Source organism: Crotalus tigris, unplaced genomic scaffold, assembly GCF_016545835.1.
Source record: "Crotalus tigris isolate CLP2741 ecotype Arizona unplaced genomic scaffold, ASM1654583v1 scf7180000017975.10810073628:1450386, whole genome shotgun sequence".
In the NCBI taxonomy this organism is placed as follows: domain Eukaryota; kingdom Metazoa; phylum Chordata; class Lepidosauria; order Squamata; family Viperidae; genus Crotalus; species Crotalus tigris.
This window is the reverse complement of record NW_024096754.1, coordinates 50,617-70,198: the sequence shown is the minus strand read 5'-3', so window position 1 is coordinate 70,198 and position 19,582 is coordinate 50,617. Positions and strand designations below refer to the sequence as shown.

Here is a 19,582-nt window from a genome sequence, read left to right as displayed (position 1 = left end):
CGTAACGGTCGTAAGTGTGAAAAACAGTCGTAAGTCCCTTTTTCCAGGGCTGTTGTAACTTGGAACGGTCACTAACTCAACTGTTGTAAGTCAAGGACTGCCCTGCACACACAAAATGTTTGAATTCTGATAAATATGTTTCAAAAAATGTGGATCACGTGACTGTGGGGATGCCGCCATACTTGTAAGTTTGAGGACAGGTCGTAAGTCATAAACCATGGTAACTACGAATGGTGGTTAAGCAAGTAAGCAAGTGGTTAAGTTAAGTAAGTCAGGGACTCCCCGTGGTCCATTAGGATTCCACGATTCCATTGTGCTTCTCGTACGTTCATCTGCTCTTCTTCTCTCTTCCCAGGTGAGTGTCGGAGAAGGTAGCCACCCTGATAAAGTCAAGGTCTACGGTCCTGGAGTCGAGAAGACGGGGCTGAAGGCCAATGAGCCCACCTACTTCACCGTGGACTGCAGCGAGGCTGGCCAAGGTGATCCCCAACTCTGAGAACTTGTGGGAGGGTCGGAGTTAAAGCAAACCACAAACGTCAACAGAAGAACAAAGTTGGAGAGGACCGTGGAGGTCTTCTAGTCTTCCAGCATGGCTGGCTGAGGAATTCTGAGAGTTGAAGTCCACAAGTCATAAAGTGGCCAAGGTTGGGGACCTCTGTATCTAGCCCAACCGTTGTTGGGTGTCCTTTCTAGAGAAGACAAAAGCCACCTTTGAATTTTGATCCGTCAACCGCTTATACTGCGAAGACGATCCATTGGGTGGGATTCTGGCGGGTTCATAGCAGTGTTTCTCAACGGTGGCCACTAGAACGTGGGTGGGCTTCGACTCCCAGAATTCCCCAGCCAGCCAGAATCCAAGCAAAAGGACCCACTGTGTCCTGGTTTGGCCCAAGGTCGCCCAGCTGGCTTTCATGCCTAAGGTGGCACTGGAATTCACCGTCTCTTGGTGATTGCCCCAATGTCACCCAATCAGCTTTCATGGCTAAGGTGGAACTAGAACTCACCGTCTCCTGGTGATTAGCCCAAGATCACCCAGCTGGCTTTCATGGCTAAGGCAGGACTAGAATTCACCGTCTCCTGGTGACTGGCCCAAAGTCATCCAGCTGGCTTTCATGGCTAAGGTGGAACTAGAACTCACTGTCTCCCAGTGATTGGCCCAAGGTCACCTGGCCAGTTTTCACTCCTAAGGCAGGACTAGAATTCACCATCTCCTAGTGATTGGCCCAAGGTCACCCAGCTGGCTTTCATGGCTAAGGCAGGTCTAGAACTCACCTCTCACTCACCCAGTTTTTAGCCTGGTGCAAAGCTGGCTGGGAAATTCTGGGGGTTGAAGTCCACCCATCTTAAGGTGGCCAAGGTTGAGAAACGCTGGTTTGTAGGAAGACACCAAGGTGGTGCACCCTTCCAGGTTTGTCCTACTAAATTTCCCATCATCCCCAGCCAGGCTCTGCCGTCGGAGAAGAACTTCCATCTCTTTCTGATGGAACTCCATCAGCAAGGCTTTGAGGGAGAATGCAAACCGTACAAGCCAACAATCGGATGTTGGCTTGTCCAGAAGAATCTCAGGGCGCTCCATTCTGTTGGGTGCAGAGACACTCCCCCCCCCACCCTAGATTTTGGCTATGTTTGGAGCAGAGATGCCCAAGTTTTCTTACCAAACTCTTGACCTTCAATCCCATTTTTGCTTTGCAGGAGACGTGAGCATCGGCATCAAATGCGCCCCCGGGGTGGTGGGCCCGGCTGAAGCCGACATCGACTTTGACATCATCAAGAACGACAACGACACCTTCACTGTGAAATACACACCCCCAGGCCCCGGGCGTTATACCATCATGGTGCTGTTTGCCAGCCAGGTAAGGCCCACGGGCGCCAAGGGGCTGCCCAGCCTGGGAGCCTGTACATGTGCCAGAGGTGGCCACAGGTCCATTGATCTGGATCAGAATCTTTGGGTGGCTGACAGTTCCTCTTTAGCTTGTCCATCGCCGAGTTGCATGACTTCGTGGCCAGTTCGGTCTAATGGTTGTGGCACCAGGCTAAAAACTGGAAGAGGGTGAATTCTAGTCCTTCCTTAGCCAGCTGGGAGACCTTGGGCTAATTACCAGGAGACAGTGGGTTCTAATTCCACCTTAGCCATGAAAGCTGGCTGGGTGACATTGGGCCAATCACTGGGAGATGGTGAGTTCCAGTTCTGCCTTAGCCACGAAAGCCAGCTGGGGGATTTTGGGCCAGTCACCAGGAGACAGTGAATTCTAGTTCTGCCTTAGGCATGAAAGCTGGGTGGGTGACTTTGAGCCAATCACTGGGAGGCGGTGAGTTCTAGTTCTGACTTAGCCACGAAAGCCAGCTGGGTGATTTTGGGTTAGTCACCGGGAGACAGTGAATTCTAGTTCTGCCTTAGGCATGAAAGCTGGCTGGGTGACTTTGGGCCAATCACCAAGAGACAATGAGTTCTAGCTCTGTTTTAGGCACAAAAGTCATTTGGGTGACTTTGGACCAATTGCCAGGTGTCAGGGAGTTCTAGTCCTGCCTTAGGTATGGAAGCTGGCTGGGTGACCTTGGGCCAATCGCTGGGAGAACAGTGAGTTCTAGTTCTGCCTTAGCCATGAAAGCCAGCTGGGTGATTTTAGGCCACGTATTTATTTTAAGAGAAAAGGAGGCAGAGCTGGGGGGGGGGGTGGAGCTAAGTGTACTATTAGCCTAGAATTGTTACGGTCCCACAAATGATCGAAGTCCAGACCCTCTTGAATTCCACTGATCCTTCCCTGGCGCCGATTTAGCGCTGACCTTGAGTTGACCGAGTCCTTGTGGGCAGCCTTGAGCAAGACATCTTCTGAACCGCAACTTCATGATGTACGGTCCTGATCCTTCGTGCCTGAGGTCCCCCATGGAGAAAGAGCCGATGAACCAAGGGATAGGCCCTCCTTTCCGGGTTATGTGCCCGTCCTGGTACCCCCTTCCCTGATTCCTCTCTTCTTCTGGGTCCCTGCAGGAAATCCCCACCAGCCCTTTCCACATCAAGGTGGACCCCTCGCACGACGCCAGCAAAGTGAAGGCAGAGGGGCCTGGTCTCAATCGAACGGGTGAGTGACCCTCCCAAAAAAGTATTTATTTGGGGTGACATTGCACATACCCTCTTAAGAGAAAAGCGGAGTTGGAAGGGACCTTAAAGGTCTTCTAGTCCAACCCTTAGCTCAAGCAGGGCACCCTTTACAATGTCTGACAAGGGGTTGTCCAGTCTCTTCTTAAAAACCTCCAGGGACGAAGCTCCCACAACTTCTGGTGGCGAGCTGTTCCACTGGCTAATTGTCCTCACTGTTAGGAAGCTTCTCCTTAATTCCAGGTTGCTTCTCTCCTTGATTAATTTCCATCCGTTCTTTCTTGTCCTGCCTTCAGGCGCTTTGGAGAATAGGTTGACCCTCCCCTCTTTTTTGTGTAGCCCCTCAAATACTGGAAGACTGCTGTTATATCACCCCTCTTCCAAAGAGGGTGCCCATTTTGGCTCCGGGGAAAGAGCCAGGCTTTTCAGAGATGGATGGAATTGATTGAAAAAGTAGCTCCACCTAGGTCAGGAGTAGGCCACCTCGGCTCTTTTATGACTCATGGACTTCAACTCCCAGAATTCCTGAGTCAGCTGACTCAGGAATTCTGGGAGTTGAAGTCCATGAGTCATAAAAGAGCCAAGGTGGCCTACCCCTGACCTAGGTGGATCCCTGGAGATGTGGCTGCCACACTCTGTCTCCTGCAATCCAGGGAAAGGGGAGAGCTGACCTCCCTTCTTGACGCTTCCTCCCCAGGCGTGGAGGTCGGGAAGCCCACCCACTTCACCGTGTTCACCAAGGGAGCGGGCAAAGCCAAGCTGGACGTCCACTTTGCCGGTGCTACCAAGGGTGAGGTGGTGCGTGACTTTGAGATCATCGACAATCACGATTACTCCTACACGGTCAAATACACAGCTGTGCAGCAGGTGAGCGAGGGTCTATTTCTGGTGGCCTCCTGGATGGCCCTTCAAGCTAGGTGAACTTCACCCCCCAGGTCACCTTCTCAGTTCCTGGGTCGGCCTCCTAGGAACTGTCTTGACTGTCTGCGGAACAGGCTGCCACTTGAAATCAAGGGATCTCCTTTGCTGGAGGCCTTCCAAGAGAGGCCGGAGGGTCATCCTCTAGTGGACCTCACAGCGAGCAGCGGGTGGAATGGGACCTTCTCTCTAGGTCATGGGGTGACCTTGGGAGAATCACTAGGACACGGGTTGGCAATCCGCGGCTCCGGAGCCGCATGTAGCATTTTGAGCCTTCTCCTGCGGCTCCCAGCCTCCTCCGCCATTTGCAGAGAGAGAGAGACAGAGACAGAGAGAGGCACTTGCGCTTCTCTCTCTCTCTCTCTCTCTCTCCCTCTCTCTCTCTCTCTCTCTCTCTCTCTCTCTCTCTCTCTCTCTCTCTCTCTTTCTCTGTGTTTATGTGTGTGTAAAAAAGAGTGGCCTCACACTGTTCTTGGACAAGCTGACAAGCTTATTGGGTGGGGCTCCTCCCTTTGCTGCATCTCAGCAGAAAGCAGCAGCTCTCTCTCTCTCACACTCACTCACTCACTCTCTCTCTCTCTGGTGAGCAGAAGATCGGAGAGAGGGAGGGAGACAAAGAGAGGGAGGGAGGGAGGGAGGGAGGGAGAGAGAGAGAACTCATGAACAGCAGCCTCTATTTCTTTTTAATTAAACTCTTCAATCAAGCTCTCCCCTCTTGCGCACATAAGCGTGCGTGCGCACAAGTTTTACGGCTCCCACTGTTTTCTTTTCTCTGGGAAATGGGTCCAAGTAGCTCTTTGAGTGTTTAAAGTTGCCGACCCCTGCTCTAGGCAACCTGACAATGTCTCGGTAACCCCTCACCCACCTTGCAATTTTTGAATGACCTTACCAAACCAAATCTCTGTCCCCACCAACCAGGGAAACATGGCGGTGACGGTGACCTACGGCGGGGATGCCATCCCCAAGAGCCCCTTCCCAGTCTATGTGGCCCCCCCTCTGGACCTCGGCAAGGTCAAAGTGCAAGGACTCAACAACAGTAAGTTTGACCTCAAGTCTACTTCTTGGGTGCGGCTGAGTTGAAAGGGTTGTTCGAGTTGTGAGTTGTGGTAAGAGACGACCAGGCTGAGCCCGAGGGAGGAGGAGTCAAATACATCATTGCTTTGGGGGTCTCTGCATCCCTATAAGAGACTTAAACCCAGCCCCCCTCCCACCTTCAAGTCTGTTGACTCTTATCTGGGGCCAAATTGCCAGTTCAGATTTTTGTAGTCCTCAATTTAATGACAGCTCATTTAACGACCGTTCAAAATTACAACGGCACTGAAAAAAATGTTTTTCATACTTAATGACCGTTGCGGCATCTGGTGTTCAAAATTAAGACGCTTGGGAACTGACTCACATTTATGACGGTTGCAGCGTCCAGGAGATTGTGTGACCCCATTTATGACCTTCTGATGAGTGAAGTCAGTGGGGACTGCCAGATTCATTTAGCAACTGAGTCACTAATTTAACAGTTGCAGCGATTCACTTAGCGGTGGCCAGGAAGGTCGTAAAATGGGACAAAATTCACTGAACAAATGTCCCACTTTGTAACAGGCGTGTTGGACTCAATTACGGCCATACGTCGAGGACTCCCTGCACAAGCTTTGCTGTGACACAGCCGAGTGTGCATTTATGGGCATTGTGTGTTTATACTGCATTCTAACCACGGAGCCACCAATGGTTCATCTTCGTAGAATTCAATGTGCTTCCCTCTCCTTTCCTGCCCATGCGCAGAGGTCGATGTGGGTCGGGACCAAGAATTTACCGTCAACACGCGTGGAGCTGGTGGCCAGGGACAGGTGGATGTGAAGATCAGCTCGCCCTCCCGCCGTCCGATTCCGTGCAAGATGGAGACGGGCGCCACCAACGACGTCCACTCGGTGAAGTACATGCCGCCCGAAGAGGGTCCATATAAGGTGGACGTCACCTATGACGGGAACCCTGTGCCCGGAAGCCCCTTTGCCGTCGAGGCCGTCATGCCCCCCGACCCAACCAAGGTCAGCTCCAGCTGGATCCTCAGTGCTGCAGGCTGTTGAGGGGTGGAGGGGGGCTGAGATTGCCCTGGGGGTGGGTGGGAACTGGGTTAAGATTCTGATCCCTTCCCGCAGCTTCTTTCTTTTTAAGGATAACTTTATTGAATTTTTAAGGAAGAGAGATAAAAATGAACAGGGACTCATTTAGATGAGTGAAAGAGAAGGGAGGGAGGGAGGGAGGGAGGAAGAAAGGAAGGAAGGAAGGAAGGAAGGAAAGACAATGAAAAAAAAGAGAAAGAGAGAAAGAACATGCCAAAAAAGAGAGAGAGAAAAAGAAAGGACACATAGAGAAAAATGAAGAGAGAGAGAGAGAACAGAGAGAAGGAGCAGGAGAAAGAGAATGAGAATGAAGCCCAAACTGCAGAAAAAATGAGCCAATCACCAGGGAACGGTGAATTCTAGTCCCGACTTAGGCACGAAAGCTGGTTGGGTGACCTTGGGCCAATCACCAGGAGACAGTGAGTTCTAGTTCCGCTTTAGGCATGAAAGCCAACTGGGTGACTTTGGCCAATCACTAGGAGATGGTGAGTTCTAGTCTCACCTGTGGCATGAAAACCAGCTGGGAGACTTTGGGCCAATCACCAGGACACTGGGAGTTCTAGTCCAAACAAGCAAGCAAGCAAGCAAGCAAGCAAGCAAGCAAGCAAGCAAGCAAGCAAGCAAAGAAACAATGAATGAATGAATGAATGAATGAACGAACAAACAAACAAACAAACAAACAAACTGAAAGCATTCCTCCCTTGTCCTCTGCTAGGTGTGTGCCTATGGGCCTGGACTGAAGGGGGGGTTTGTGGGAAAACCAGCCCCTTTCACCATCGACACCAAAGGAGCTGGGACGGGTGGGCTAGGCCTGACCGTGGAGGGTCCCTGCGAAGCCAAGATTGAGTGCCAGGACAACGGCGACGGTTCCTGCTCGGTCTCCTACTTACCCACCGAGCCCGGCGAATACACCATCAACATCCTCTTCGCCGACGTTCACATCCCGGGCTCTCCCTTCAAGGCGGACATCAAGCCCGTCTTCGACCCGACCAAGGTGACGGCCAGCGGGCCTGGTCTGGAGCGTGGCAAGGTGGGTGAGGTGGCCACCTTCACCGTGGACTGCTCCAAGGCGGGCGACGCCGAGCTGACCATCGAAATCATCTCCGATTCGGGGGTCAAAGCCGAGGTGCTGATCCAGAACAACAGCGACGGCACCTACAGCATCACGTACATTCCTTCCTTCCCGGGCACCTACACCATCACCATCAAATACGGCGGGCATCACGTGCCCAAGTTCCCAGCCCGGGTCAACGTGGATTCTGCCGTGGACACCAGCAACGTCAAAGTCTTTGGACCTGGGGTGGAACCTCGAGGTAGGTGTTTGGGCGAGCAGGATGGTGGCCATTTTACTTTGGCAGGACAAAAAGGCCAAGTCCCAAAGTGAGGAAAATATATTATAAAATTAAGAACAACCCTGTAGGAGATGACCCGGCTGGAGCCCGAGGGAGGAGTCAAACGCGTCATAAGTCACGAGTCCCTGCGTGCCAGCAAGAGATTTAAGTCGAGCTCATCTCGAATGCCTTCTTATCTCCCGCTCATTTCCCTTGACCGTTAGTTGACCCGATTCTTGTTTATGTGTTTAAACTTGCAATAAATCTGTATACAGGCAGTTCTCCACTTACAACAAGTGATTGCTCAAAGTTACAACGGCACTGAAAAAGTGACTTATGATCGTCTTTCACACTTACGACCGTGGCCACATCCCCCTGACCGTGGGACCCAAATTCAGATGCTTGGCAATTGGTTCATATTTACGACGGTCGCAGTCTCCCAGAGTCACGTGGTCCTATTTGCGACCTTCTGACAAGCAAAAGTCAGGGGGGAGGGAGGCAGATTCACTTAACAACCGTGTCCCTAACAACCCCTTCAATGATTCACTTAAGAACGGTGTCAAGAGAGATCGCAAAATGGGGCAAAACTCACTTGACAACTTAACAACGTAAACAATGGGCTCAGTTGCCTGGATCTCCTGATTTCCCCGGAGCTTGAAAAAACCATGGAGATGTTACCCTTATGAAAACTATTCTTTAGGGCAGGGGTCCCCAGTCCCCAGTCCCTGGTCCGTGGACCGGTACTGGGCCGCAGCATCCCAGTAACCGCTCCACACATACAAGCAAAGCCCCATCCACAGGATGCAGGCAGCACACAAAACCACACACCCTCTGATCCGTGGAAAAACCTTCTCCATGGAACTGGTCCCTGGTGCCCTAAACGTTGGGGACCTCTGGTTTAGAATCTCCTGCTTCAGCAGGGGGTTGGACTAGAACAAGGATCCCTAACCCCTGGTCTGTGGATTGGTACGGGGCCACAGCACACCAGCAACCGGTCCGCACAAACAAGCAAAGTCCCATCTGCGGGATGCAGGCAGCACACAAAACCACGCACCCTCTGGTCCATAGAAAAACCTCTTTCCACGGAACTGGTCCCTGGTGCCTGAAGTGTTGGGGGCCTCTGCTTTAGGGGTAATTAGAGATAGTCCTTAACTTACGACCATTCCATTAGTGAATATTCAAAGTTACAACGGCACTGAAAAAAAAAAGGGACTTATGCCCACTGCAGCCTCCCCACGGACACGTCGTAATTCAGACCCTTGGCAACTGACTCACATTTATGACGTTTGATTCTGGGGGAGCCAAATTCGCTCCATGGGCATCTTACTGACTTAACAACTGCAGTGATTTGCCTCACAATGTCGGCAAGACAGGTCGTAAAGTGGGGGCCAAGCTCCCTTCATAACTGTCTCACTTAGCGGTAGAAAAATTGGGCTTGACGGTGGTAGTGCTAAGCCGAGGACTGCCTGTATGTCATTGTTTCTTTCGTTGGCTGCTGTTACATTTGCGCTTCTTTTTATTCCTCTGTTCTTACTGTTGTTACCAACCAGCAGCAAATAAATTGAATAAAAAATAAACTTCTGGGGTGCCCCACCCCTAGATCCAAGCGGGTGTCTCGGCGTCGCTAACCCTTTCGCCGTCTCTCTCCAGGGGTGCTGCGCGAGGTCACCACGGAGTGCACGGTGGACGCCCGCTCTCTCACCAAAACGGGGGGCAACCACGTCAAAGTGCGGGTCATCAACCCTTCGGGGGCCAAGACAGACACCTACATCACCGACAACGGGGACGGTACTTACCGGGTCCAGTACACCCCCTTTGAGGATGGTAAGGCTCCCCTTATGTGTCCCCTCCCACCTCTTGCCCTCCCCTACCCCACATCGATGTGAGCCCTTCCCTTCTCCCTTGCATGCAAAAAAGGACAATTTCCATCAATGAAATTAGGAACTGAGATTTTTCTCCTTTAACCTGAGTTTGGCCAGGGGGATCTGCAGGTCGTCCTCGGCTTACGACTTGGTCGCATAGCGGTCGTTCGAAGTTACAACGGATCTTTGCAATCTGGATTTAAAGTTTGGAGGGTCCGCTCCACCCCCCGTGTTTGCCTTGCACAGAGGAGGCAGGCCCACCTGCGCTGTTTGTCTTACAGGTGTGCATTTGGTGGAGGTGACTTACGATGATGTGCCGGTGCCCAAGAGCCCCTTCCGGGTAGGGGTCACTGAAGGCTGCGACCCCAGCCACGTCCGTGCCTACGGCCCCGGTCTAGAAGGGGGTCTGGTGAACAAGTCGAACCGCTTCACCGTGGAAACCAGGTGAGCCTCCCCTGCCCCTCCCTCTCAGGGGCAAATGGAGTTTGACGGTGAAGATTGTGCTCCGAGAAAGGATCCCAGGTTCTCTGCGTTGCGGTTTGATCTAACCCAGTGCGTCTCAAAGCTGGCCACTTTAAGATGGGCGGACTTCAACTCCCAGAATTCCTCATGGCCGGCTGGGGAATTGAAGTCCACCCATCTTAAAGTGGGCAAGTTTGAAAACTGACGTAAGCCATAAACAGCAGCAGCACACAAACAAGGAGGAAGGAGGGAGCAGAGTGTGAAAAGTCCTAGAAACTAAACAAGAGAATTGCACTTCTTGTTGTGAGTCCATCCATCCATCCATCCATCCATTCTCTGTCTGTCTGTCTGTCTCTCTCTCTCTATTCCATCTCTTCTATCTATCTATCTATCTATCTATCTATCTATCTATCTATCTATCTATCTACCTATCTACCTCTGCCTATCTGCCTATCTATCTATCTTATATCATTTATCGAACTATCATATCTATCTGCCTATCTGCCTATCTATCTATCTTATATCATTTATCGAACTATCATATCTATCTATCTATCTATCTATCTATCTATCTATCTATCTATCTATCTATCTATCTATCTATCTATCTATCTATCTATCTATCTATCTATCTATCTATCTATCTATCTATCTATCTATCTATCTATCTATCTATCTATCTATCTATCTACTCCATTTCTCTCTTCTATCTATCTATCTATCTATCTATCTATCTATCTATCTATTCCATTTCTCCTATCTATCTGTCTGTCTGTCTGTCTGTCTGTCTATCTATCTATCTATCTATCTATCTATCTATCTATCTATCTATCTATCTATCTATCTATCTATCTATCTATCTATCTGTCTACCCTGCCCATTACACTTGCATGCCTCTGTACAGTTGACAGATAGGTTTTTAAAAAAGCACGTTAAAAACCAAATTAAAACAAAAGGGTCAATTAAAAAAGCAGAGGAAGCATAATTTCCAAACAAGAAATCAGTCGTCATAAATAACAGGATGAAATTCAAGACAAGCCAATCCAGGGTCCTTACTGGTGTTTATATGCAGCATTTTTGAGGTTTGATAACCTTTGAACCCAGGTTCACATAGGATGGGTAGATTTATTGCCTCTGGGAGGGGGTCTTCTGCATGCAAGCCTAGGGGGTTTCATTTGCTTCATCTTTTGTGGTGGTTTTAATTCACCAAGTACTGCTGAACCTCCTGCAGGAATGTTGGATTGGCTTCTTCCTGGCGGCTTTGCCTGCAGCTCCTGTTTTTTGGTGGGGTTCTTTAAAAGGGGCTCCTTTCATTCCTAGGGGCGCAGGGACCGGGGGTCTCGGCTTGGCCATCGAAGGCCCCTCGGAGGCCAAGATGTCCTGCAAGGACAACAAAGACGGCAGCTGCAGCGTAGAGTACATCCCCTTCACGCCCGGGGACTACGACGTCAACATCACCTTTGGTGGACGCCCCATCCCAGGTGGGTAGGGAGGATGGGAGAGGAAAGAGGGGAGGAGGGGAAGATACAGGTAGGCTCAACTTACGACAGTTCATTTAGTGACTGTTGGGAATTACAACCGCACCGAAAAAAGCGACGTAGGACTGCCGACTCCTTTGTTGAAAGCAAATTTATTTATTATTTGGTTTGTTTGTAAAATGTATTGGTTGACTTTCAATATAGGCAGTCCTCAACTTACGACCGTTGTTTTAGTGACAGTTTAAAGCTACAGCAGACCTGAAAAAAGAGAGGATCATTTTTCAGTTAACAACTGGGGCAAGAAAGGGAGGGGAGGGAGAGAGGGAGGGAGAGAGGGAGGGAGGGAGGAAGGGAGGAAAGAAGGAGGGACGAAGGAAAGAAGGAAGGAGGGAGGGAGAGAGGAAAAGAGGGAGAGAGGAAAGAAGAAAGGGAGGGAAGGAGGAAAGGAAGGAAGGAGGGAGGGAGGGAGGAAAGTAGAGAAGGAAGGAAGAAAGGAGGGAGGGAGGAAAGAAGGATGGAGGGAGTGAGGGAAGAAAGAAGGAAGGAGTGAGGGAGGGAGAGAGGAAGGAAGGAAGGAAGGAAGGAAGGAAGGAAGGAAGGAGAAGACAGGGGAAGAATGTCTCACTTAGTACCAGAAATTTTGGGCTTAATTGTGGTCGTAAGTTGAGGACTACCTGTATTGCTCAAGATCCAGGAACTCTTCGGTGGAAGAGGGTCCTGTGGGGATGGAGTAGCCCCTGTTCCCTAGAGATCTAGGTCTCATTCTCCTGGGGGCAACCTTACTTGAGAACCTTCTACCTAAGAATGGCGCCCAGGAGAATGGGTTTTCCTGGAAACGCCTCACTTCATGGATGGGTGGTGTGGTCCAGTTCCTCGCCTTCATCTCCAGGTTTCTCCAAGGAAGCCTGGATGAGCAGCTAGAAGTGATCCGGTGGTCCCAAAAGGCGATGCCTCTGCTAGGAACTCATGGTGGACCTCTCTTTTCCCAGGGAGCCCCTTCCGTGTTCCTGTCAAAGATGTGGTTGATCCCAGCAAAGTGAAGTGCTCGGGGCCCGGGTTGGGCTCCGGAGTCAGAGCCCGTGTCCCCCAGACCTTCACAGTTGATTGCAGCAAGGCTGGGCTGGCCCCCTTGGAGGTGAAGGTGCTGGGACCTTCAGGTATGGTGACTTGGGAGGGGAAGCATTGATTGAGAAAGGATTATGGGATGGGGAGAAGTTGGGAAGAAGATGCTTGGATCTTTAAGAAGAGATCGGACGACCTCCAATGATATAGGACCTCCATCTTGAGTTGCAGGTTGGACTAGAAGACCTCCACGATCTCTTCCACATGGTTCTTCTGCTATCTTGGGGGAGGCGGGCAGAGATAACTCAAGCACCATGTCCCTCACTTGATGGCCTAACTTTGATGAGAGGCCTCTTAGCTTTCCCTTTTGAGAAGAGCTGGATGGGTCAACTCTGCCCTAGTTGACTGAAGTTGACCCAAAGCCACCTTAGATGCCTTCTAATCCTTTGCTCCTCCTCTTCCTTCTCTGTCCAGGGGTGGCTGAGCCGGTGGAGGTGCGCGACAATGGAGATGGCACACATGCTGTGAAATATACACCGGCCACCGACGGACCGTACACCATCTCGGTCAAATACGCTGGACTAGAGGTGCCTCGCAGGTGAGAGGGTTAGGGGTTCCTGGCCAACTTCTCCTACAGTTGCTGGAGGACTTCAGATCCTTTCTTGATGCCCCCGTGATTCACTTAACAACTGTGGCCCCATGTAGAGTGCATTGCAATAGTCAAGACTGGAAGTGACTACTAGGGTATAGGTGTGTTAAGAATTGTGTTTATATATAGCACCACAGAGCAAACAAAGAGTACAGTCACCATGTGCTTTACTGCTCAACTGTAACAGGAAACAGGAAAAACTCGACTCAGGGCAAAAGAACATAGAGTAGATACCATAGATCCAAATATGTCAACATTGCCATCTGCTGGCTGGACACGACTGTGGTTGTTGCATAAAAATGCAATCCAACAATGAGTTCTGACTAGGTGATATGAGCAGGTCTTGTTTGGGTTAACAGCTGAGCTTGCCCAATGTGTTAAAAGTGCGTTAGCGTTAAGCTTGGGAAGTTGATTTGGGCTTGAGGGTACCACGTAACCCCAACCCGTTTCATGAATTTGTGGCTCAGCGCTTTGGGTGAAACCAGAGCGAGCATAACCAGGAGAAACAGGTTGTCCAAACATAGCGATTGAGAAGGAAGGTCTAGGCCAGGGGTAGGCAACCTTGGCTCTTTTATGACTGGTGGACTTCAACTCCCAGAATTTCTGAGCCAGCCTGGCTCAGCTTGGAAACCTCTCCCTTTCCCCTCAGCATGGCTGGCTCAGGAATTCTGGGAGTTGAAGTCCACGAGTCATAAAAGAGCCAGGTTGCCTATCCCTGGACTCTAGGCGTCTGATTTTGCAGAAGAAGGTGTCTGGTTTTGCGGTTTTGTGCAGTTAGCGTGACAGCTGAGGGACCGCGGGGTTCCGCAGCCTTTCTCTCTATTTGGGGACCCTAAATGGGCCAAAAGCCACCCCAGAGAGGTGGCAAAGAGGGGGAAAGCCCCGCCGATCGTGGGGAGATAGTGGTCGATCCGGACGGCTGGGGAAAGCTCTCCAGAAACCAACAGAAGAAAGGCTAGCATCGGAACAGGGTTGTCTTATTGAGGAGAAGGACAGAACAAACAAACAAACAAACAAATAAATACAAAATAAAGACATAAATAAACCTGTCAAACCCCCCCCCAACTGAAAGGGGGGGATGGGAGGCCCAGCCACATCCTCTCTGACTCTCGGCTTCTGCCTCTTTCAAGTCCCTTCAAGATCCGGGTCCTTCCTGCTCACGATGCCAGCAAAGTTCGTGCCAGCGGTCCTGGCCTCAACGCCTCGGGCATCCCTGCCAGCCTGCCAGTGGAGTTCACCATCGATGCTCGGGATGCCGGCGAAGGGTTGCTCACGGTACAGATCCTGGTAAGTGGTGGGGCCAGGAGGGAGCTATGGGGTGGCTTGGGGGGACTTCTGTTAGTCCTGGGTGTGGCAACAGAGAAATGCCCTTGGAGAGGTAGGGGTGGGGGGTGGGAGTGAGGCTTGGGATTGTCCGCGCAAATGCTGGCTGGGGAATTCTGAAGTCCCCCTCCCCCGTCTTCAAGTTGCTGAGGTTGAAAAAACACCGGGCTGCACTAACAGAATCTTGCAAGTCTGAAAGTGCAAATCCCTCGCTGTCTCTTTTTAATGTCTGATTAATTAGGATAGATCAGGGGTAGGTAACCTGGGCTCTTTTATGACTCGTGGACTTCAACTCCCAGAATTCCTGAGTCAGCATGGCTGGTTTGGGAATTCTGGATAATGAAGTCCACGAGTCATAAAAGAGCCCGAGTTGCCTACCCCTGGGATAGATCATTTCTAAGTTTCTTTCTCTCTCCATTGTGCAACTGTGGGCTCATCTTCCTTCTATCTGAACATTCCCTAGGCAGCATCTCTTTAATAATAATAATAATAATAATAATAATAATAATAATAAAATAAAAAAAACTGGTAAGCTGTTGCAAGAAGATTGCACAGACTGACTACAAGCAGCGGCATGAGAAAGTAGCAACAATGGTGCATTGGAAGATCTGCAAAAAATATCATTTGCCTGTAAGCAAAAACTGGCGGGATCATAAAATAGAGAAAGTCATAGAAAATGATAAAATTAAACTGCTCTGGGACTTCAGAATTCAAACAGACAAGCACCTGCAACATAACACCCCAGACTTAACAATTGTCGATAAGAAAGACGAAAAAGTCTGGATAGTGGATGTGGCAGTGCCTGGAGATAGCAGAATAGAAGAGAAAGAACTGGAGAAGATAACAAAATACAAAGACCTACAAATAGAAATAGAAAGACTGTGGCAAAAGCAAGCAAGGGTAGTACCAATAGTCATAGCCTCCTTGGGTGCAATCCCAAAACAACTGGAGCACCACTTGAACACCATTGGCATTGACAAATTCGCTATTAGTCAATTGCAAAAGGCGGCCTTACTAGGACCTGCTTCCATCCTGCGACGATATCTGTAATACCATCAAACATCCACATCTGCCTATCCCAGGTCCTGGGTAAGGACTCGATAGGTAGACAAAATGCCAAATCCAGTCTGAACATCTGGCTGACTGTGCGATGATCCATAATAATAATAATAATAAAGTTGGAAGGGACCTTGGAGGTCACCTAGTCCAACCCCTTCTCTTCTCTACCCTGCCCCATTCTTCCAAGGTCGTTCTCACATTCCATTAGAGGCCGACCCGTGATCAGACTCTTTTTCTCCCCAGGACCCTGAGGGAAAACCCAAGAAGGCCAACATTCGGGACAACCGAGATGGGACCTATACAGTCTCCTACGTTCCAGACATGACGGGCCGCTACACCATCACCATCAAGTACGGCGGGGATGAAATCCCCTACTCGCCTTTCCGAATCCATGCCTTGCCCGCTGGAGATGCCAGCAAGTGCCTGGTGACAGGTAGGCGGTTGTTCTTCTCCCTACCTACCTGGAGGGTCCACCTTCTCTGGAGAGTTTTTTTTTGGGGGGGGAGGAGTGGCAAGAACAATTTCTGACAAAGAGGCTCACGTCTGTTTCTGTTTCTCTGTCTGCAGTGTCCATCGGAGGCCACGGACTGGGTAAGCTTTGACGTGGACGGCAAGAAAATTGTCGTGGCCCGGTTGTCCCGTCATGCCTCCAACATTGTGGAGCTCACTTTTGCTTGGGAGCAATGACGTCCAGGAGGTCCTGTGTGCAACACATAGGTTCCAGCTTCCTCCTGGAGTTTTGAGGGCCCCACTCAAATTGTAGAGTGGTATTAATACCACTCTACAAGGCCGTGGTAAGGCCACACTTGGAATGCTGCATCCAGTTTTGGTCACCACGATGTAAAAAAGATGCTGAGACTCTAGAAAGAGTACAGAGAAGAGCAACAAAGATGATTAGGGGACTGGAGGCTAAAACATATAAGGAACGGTTGCGAGAATTGGGTATGTCTAGTTTAACGAAGAGAAGGACAAGGGTGGACATGATAGCAGTATTCCAATATCTCAGGGGCTGCCATAAAGAAGAGGGAATCAAGCTATTTTCCAAAGCACCTGAAGGCAGGACAAGACGCAACGGGTGGAAACTAATCAAGGAGAGAAGCAACCTAGAACTAAGGAGAAACTTCCTGACAGTGAGAACAATTAACCAGTGGAACAGCCTGCCTCCAGAAGCAGTAAATGCTCCAACACTGGAAGTTTTTAAGAAAAGACTGGACAGCCATTTGTCCGAAATGGTGTAGGTTTCCTGCCTGAGCAGGGGGTTGGACTAGATGACCTCCAAGGTCCCTTCCAACTTTACTACTACTACTACTATCACTGGAGGCTTCCAAGCAGAGGTTGGACGGCCACTTGGTTGGAGCAGAAGATCCCTTTCCAAGTCTCTAATTTTATATTACCCCCCCTAGGATGGATCCTTTTCTTGAATGTTCTTAGTCTAGATGCCCATTTCCATCCTTTTATCATTCAGGTCCACAAACTGGATGTCCTCTATTTATTTGGGACTATGATTTTCATTATTGCTAGTTTTAACTTTATGTAAAGACCCACCCCACTTTGCATCTTAAGAAAACAGAACTCTTGGAATAGTTCTTCCAACAGGCATCCTTTATTAAGAGAAAATGGTTGCAGGCGTTCTAGACAGGACTTGGGGTCCAAGCTCTCCCATTCAAGGTTTTAAGGGGTTCCCCAGTAGCCCCACCCAATCCCCCCCTTCTTCCAGCGACAGTCTCAGGCATTACACTCCCACCCCCTTTTCTTTACTGCCGGCTGGATGGAGACTTCAGAGAGAACTACATGAAGGTAATAGCCCCATTGTTATGGTTAGTCCTATACACATCCAGTTTCTCTGAAGTGTACCGAAGGAAGTGAGGGCCATAAAGCCCCTTTGTTCACCCACTTCCCTTCATCGTATGACAGAATCCAGAGAAGGCAGAAATGGTATTTTCTATAGTTGATAACTAGAGATGAAATATAATTGGATTCTGACACTTTAACTCCACTGAGATATGAGCCGAGTTGGGTCAAGGCCATTTTTGGTGACTCCTCACTTGATAGCCACTCCCAAAATTTCTTTCATTCCCTCCCCCCCTTTAACCCTACCTGAATGGTATGGTGATGTAGGACAGGTCATGGCAGAATCTGGGATGGGATGAAAAGATGAATCAGCGTAGAATCCCTACGTAGTCACCTGCCCACTAAGCCCAACCGCCTTTGTGCCCCATCAATCCTTATTTAACTCTGACAAGGTGCTGGCTGTTAGTTGAGGAGATCCCTGCGCACATAAGCTTTTAGTAAGAAGTCACTTAACTTGGAGCTTCACCTGTAGACTTGGTCTTTAGTGCTGAGGGGTGTGGCCCCCGGGTGTGGTGCCATTCCCAGCCGTGTTGTAGGACCGTTGTCTTCATTTCTTTGTAGGAGCATGTCTTGGTCCCACCATCCAGATTGGCGAGGAGACGGTGATCACGGTGGATGCCAAGGCAGCTGGGAAGGGCAAAGTGACATGCAAGGTCTCCACGCCTGATGGAGCCGAGCTGGACGTCGACGTGGTGGAGAACCACGATGGGACCTTTGACATCTATTACACAGCTCCTGAGCCTGGCAAATACGTCATCACCATCCGTTTTGGGGGCGAGCAGATCCCCAACAGCCCCTTTCATGTGGTGGTGAGTAGAGGACGTGCCCAGACAAGACTACCATCGGTGGGATAGAGGGACACAGAGAAGGCACCGTTTTCTGATGACAAAAGTATCAATAGCAGAGGATATTTACAGCTCAGGGTTGAACTGTGATGTCCTTGGTGCTCCCTGAGCTTGGTGACTTTTCTTGCAGATGTTTCGTGACCCAATTAGTTAACGTTATCAGTGCTGGAAGGTAGTGGGTTTCATGAAGTGGGGAAGAAGAAGGAGGGGGAGGAGGAGGTGGTGGTGGTGGTGGTGGAGGATAATTATGGGGTCTTTGGTGCTTAGTTGTTTTCCTACAGACCTTTGTTGGTGCAACTAGGTAACATCATCAGTGCTAGAAGGGAGTGGGTTTTGTGGAGTGGGGGAGGAGGAGGAGATGGTGGTGGTGGTGGTGGTGGTGGTGGAGGAGGAGGACAATTATGGGGTCCTTGGTGCTCTCTAAGCTTAGTTGCTTTCTTGCAGACCTTTGTTGGTGCACCTAGGTAACATCATCAGTGCTAGAAGGGAGTGGGTTTTGTGGAGTGAGGGAGGAGGAGAAGATGGTGATGGTGGTGGTGGTGGAGGAGGAGGACAATTATGGGGTCCTTGGCACTCTCTAAGCTTAGTTGTTTTCTTGCAGACCTTTGTTGGTGCAACTAGGTAACATCATCAGTGCTAGAAGGGAGTGGGTTTTGTGGAGTGGGGGAGGAGGAGGAGGAGGAGAAGATGGTGGTGGTGGTGGTGGTGGTGGAGGAGGAGGAGGACAATTATGGGGTCCTTGAAGCTCTCTAAGCTTAGTTGTTTTCTTGCAGACCTTTGTTGGTGCAACTAGGTAACATCATCAGTGCTAGAAAGGAGTGAGTTTTGTGGAGTGGAGGAGAAGGAGGAGGAGGAGGAAGAGGAGGAGGAGGAGGAGATGATGGTGATGGAGGAGGAGGATGACAATTATGGGGTCCTTGGCGCTCTCTAAGCTTAGTTGTTTTCCTGCAGACCTTTCATGACCCAACTAGGTAACATCATCAGTCCTAGGAGGGACATCTAAGAAGGCTTCTGAGCATCAGTAACGTTGCCTAGTTTGAGTAATGAAATATCTGCGTGAAAACCGTCAAGCTCAGAAGGCATCAAGAACTCTGGTTGTGTTTGACGGCCACCCCACAACTCTTTGGGCTCTATCCCAGTCGCCATCTGAGGCGCGAGATTGTGGGGTTCTCAACCTGCACGCAGGACCACCCCCTAATGTCTCCCTTGCTTCCCGCCAGGCCTGTGACTCCATTCCTCAGGTTGAGGAGCCCTGCGAATCCAACCAACTTCACCAGCCCTTCCCGGTGCACCACCCTGGTGGCTTCCCTCCACACTGGGTACCAGGACTGTGTCCTTGCTTGCCTCTGTCTCCTCTCACTGTCTCTCTCTTTCTATCTTGGAAAGGAGGGCCCTGCCCCGTGTCCAACGCCGGGGGGGGTCCTCAGGACGTGGTGGAAGAAATTAAGAAGGTGACCCAGGATGTGCAGTTGAAGCTCAGCCAACTTTAATGGGCAACACACAGAGCTTCAGTTGGACTCTCTCGGCCGCCATC

General features: G+C 50.2%; 1 protein-coding gene across 4 annotated transcripts in view; it reads left to right on the top strand.

Annotated features, from left to right (window-relative positions):
* The window catches only part of FLNC (filamin C), a 95,887-nt gene that overhangs the window by 51,057 nt on the left and 25,248 nt on the right, over positions 1 to 19,582 (top strand). For 2 of the 4 annotated variants that reach the window (XM_039345698.1, XM_039345700.1), the window contains 17 exons: positions 356 to 479; positions 1,693 to 1,853; positions 2,990 to 3,080; positions 3,795 to 3,964; positions 4,934 to 5,051; positions 5,789 to 6,051; positions 6,842 to 7,439; positions 9,108 to 9,281; positions 9,601 to 9,763; positions 11,102 to 11,262; positions 12,249 to 12,416; positions 12,796 to 12,919; positions 14,101 to 14,257; positions 15,596 to 15,785; positions 15,920 to 15,943; positions 17,765 to 18,012; positions 19,269 to 19,367. In XM_039345698.1, coding sequence (XP_039201632.1) covers positions 356 to 479; positions 1,693 to 1,853; positions 2,990 to 3,080; positions 3,795 to 3,964; positions 4,934 to 5,051; positions 5,789 to 6,051; positions 6,842 to 7,439; positions 9,108 to 9,281; positions 9,601 to 9,763; positions 11,102 to 11,262; positions 12,249 to 12,416; positions 12,796 to 12,919; positions 14,101 to 14,257; positions 15,596 to 15,785; positions 15,920 to 15,943; positions 17,765 to 18,012; positions 19,269 to 19,367 — 3,033 coding nt within the window. The remainder of the gene's footprint in view (positions 1 to 355; positions 480 to 1,692; positions 1,854 to 2,989; positions 3,081 to 3,794; positions 3,965 to 4,933; positions 5,052 to 5,788; positions 6,052 to 6,841; positions 7,440 to 9,107; positions 9,282 to 9,600; positions 9,764 to 11,101; positions 11,263 to 12,248; positions 12,417 to 12,795; positions 12,920 to 14,100; positions 14,258 to 15,595; positions 15,786 to 15,919; positions 15,944 to 17,764; positions 18,013 to 19,268; positions 19,368 to 19,582) is intronic. The other 2 variants (XM_039345699.1, XM_039345701.1) reach the window with 1 other exon arrangement.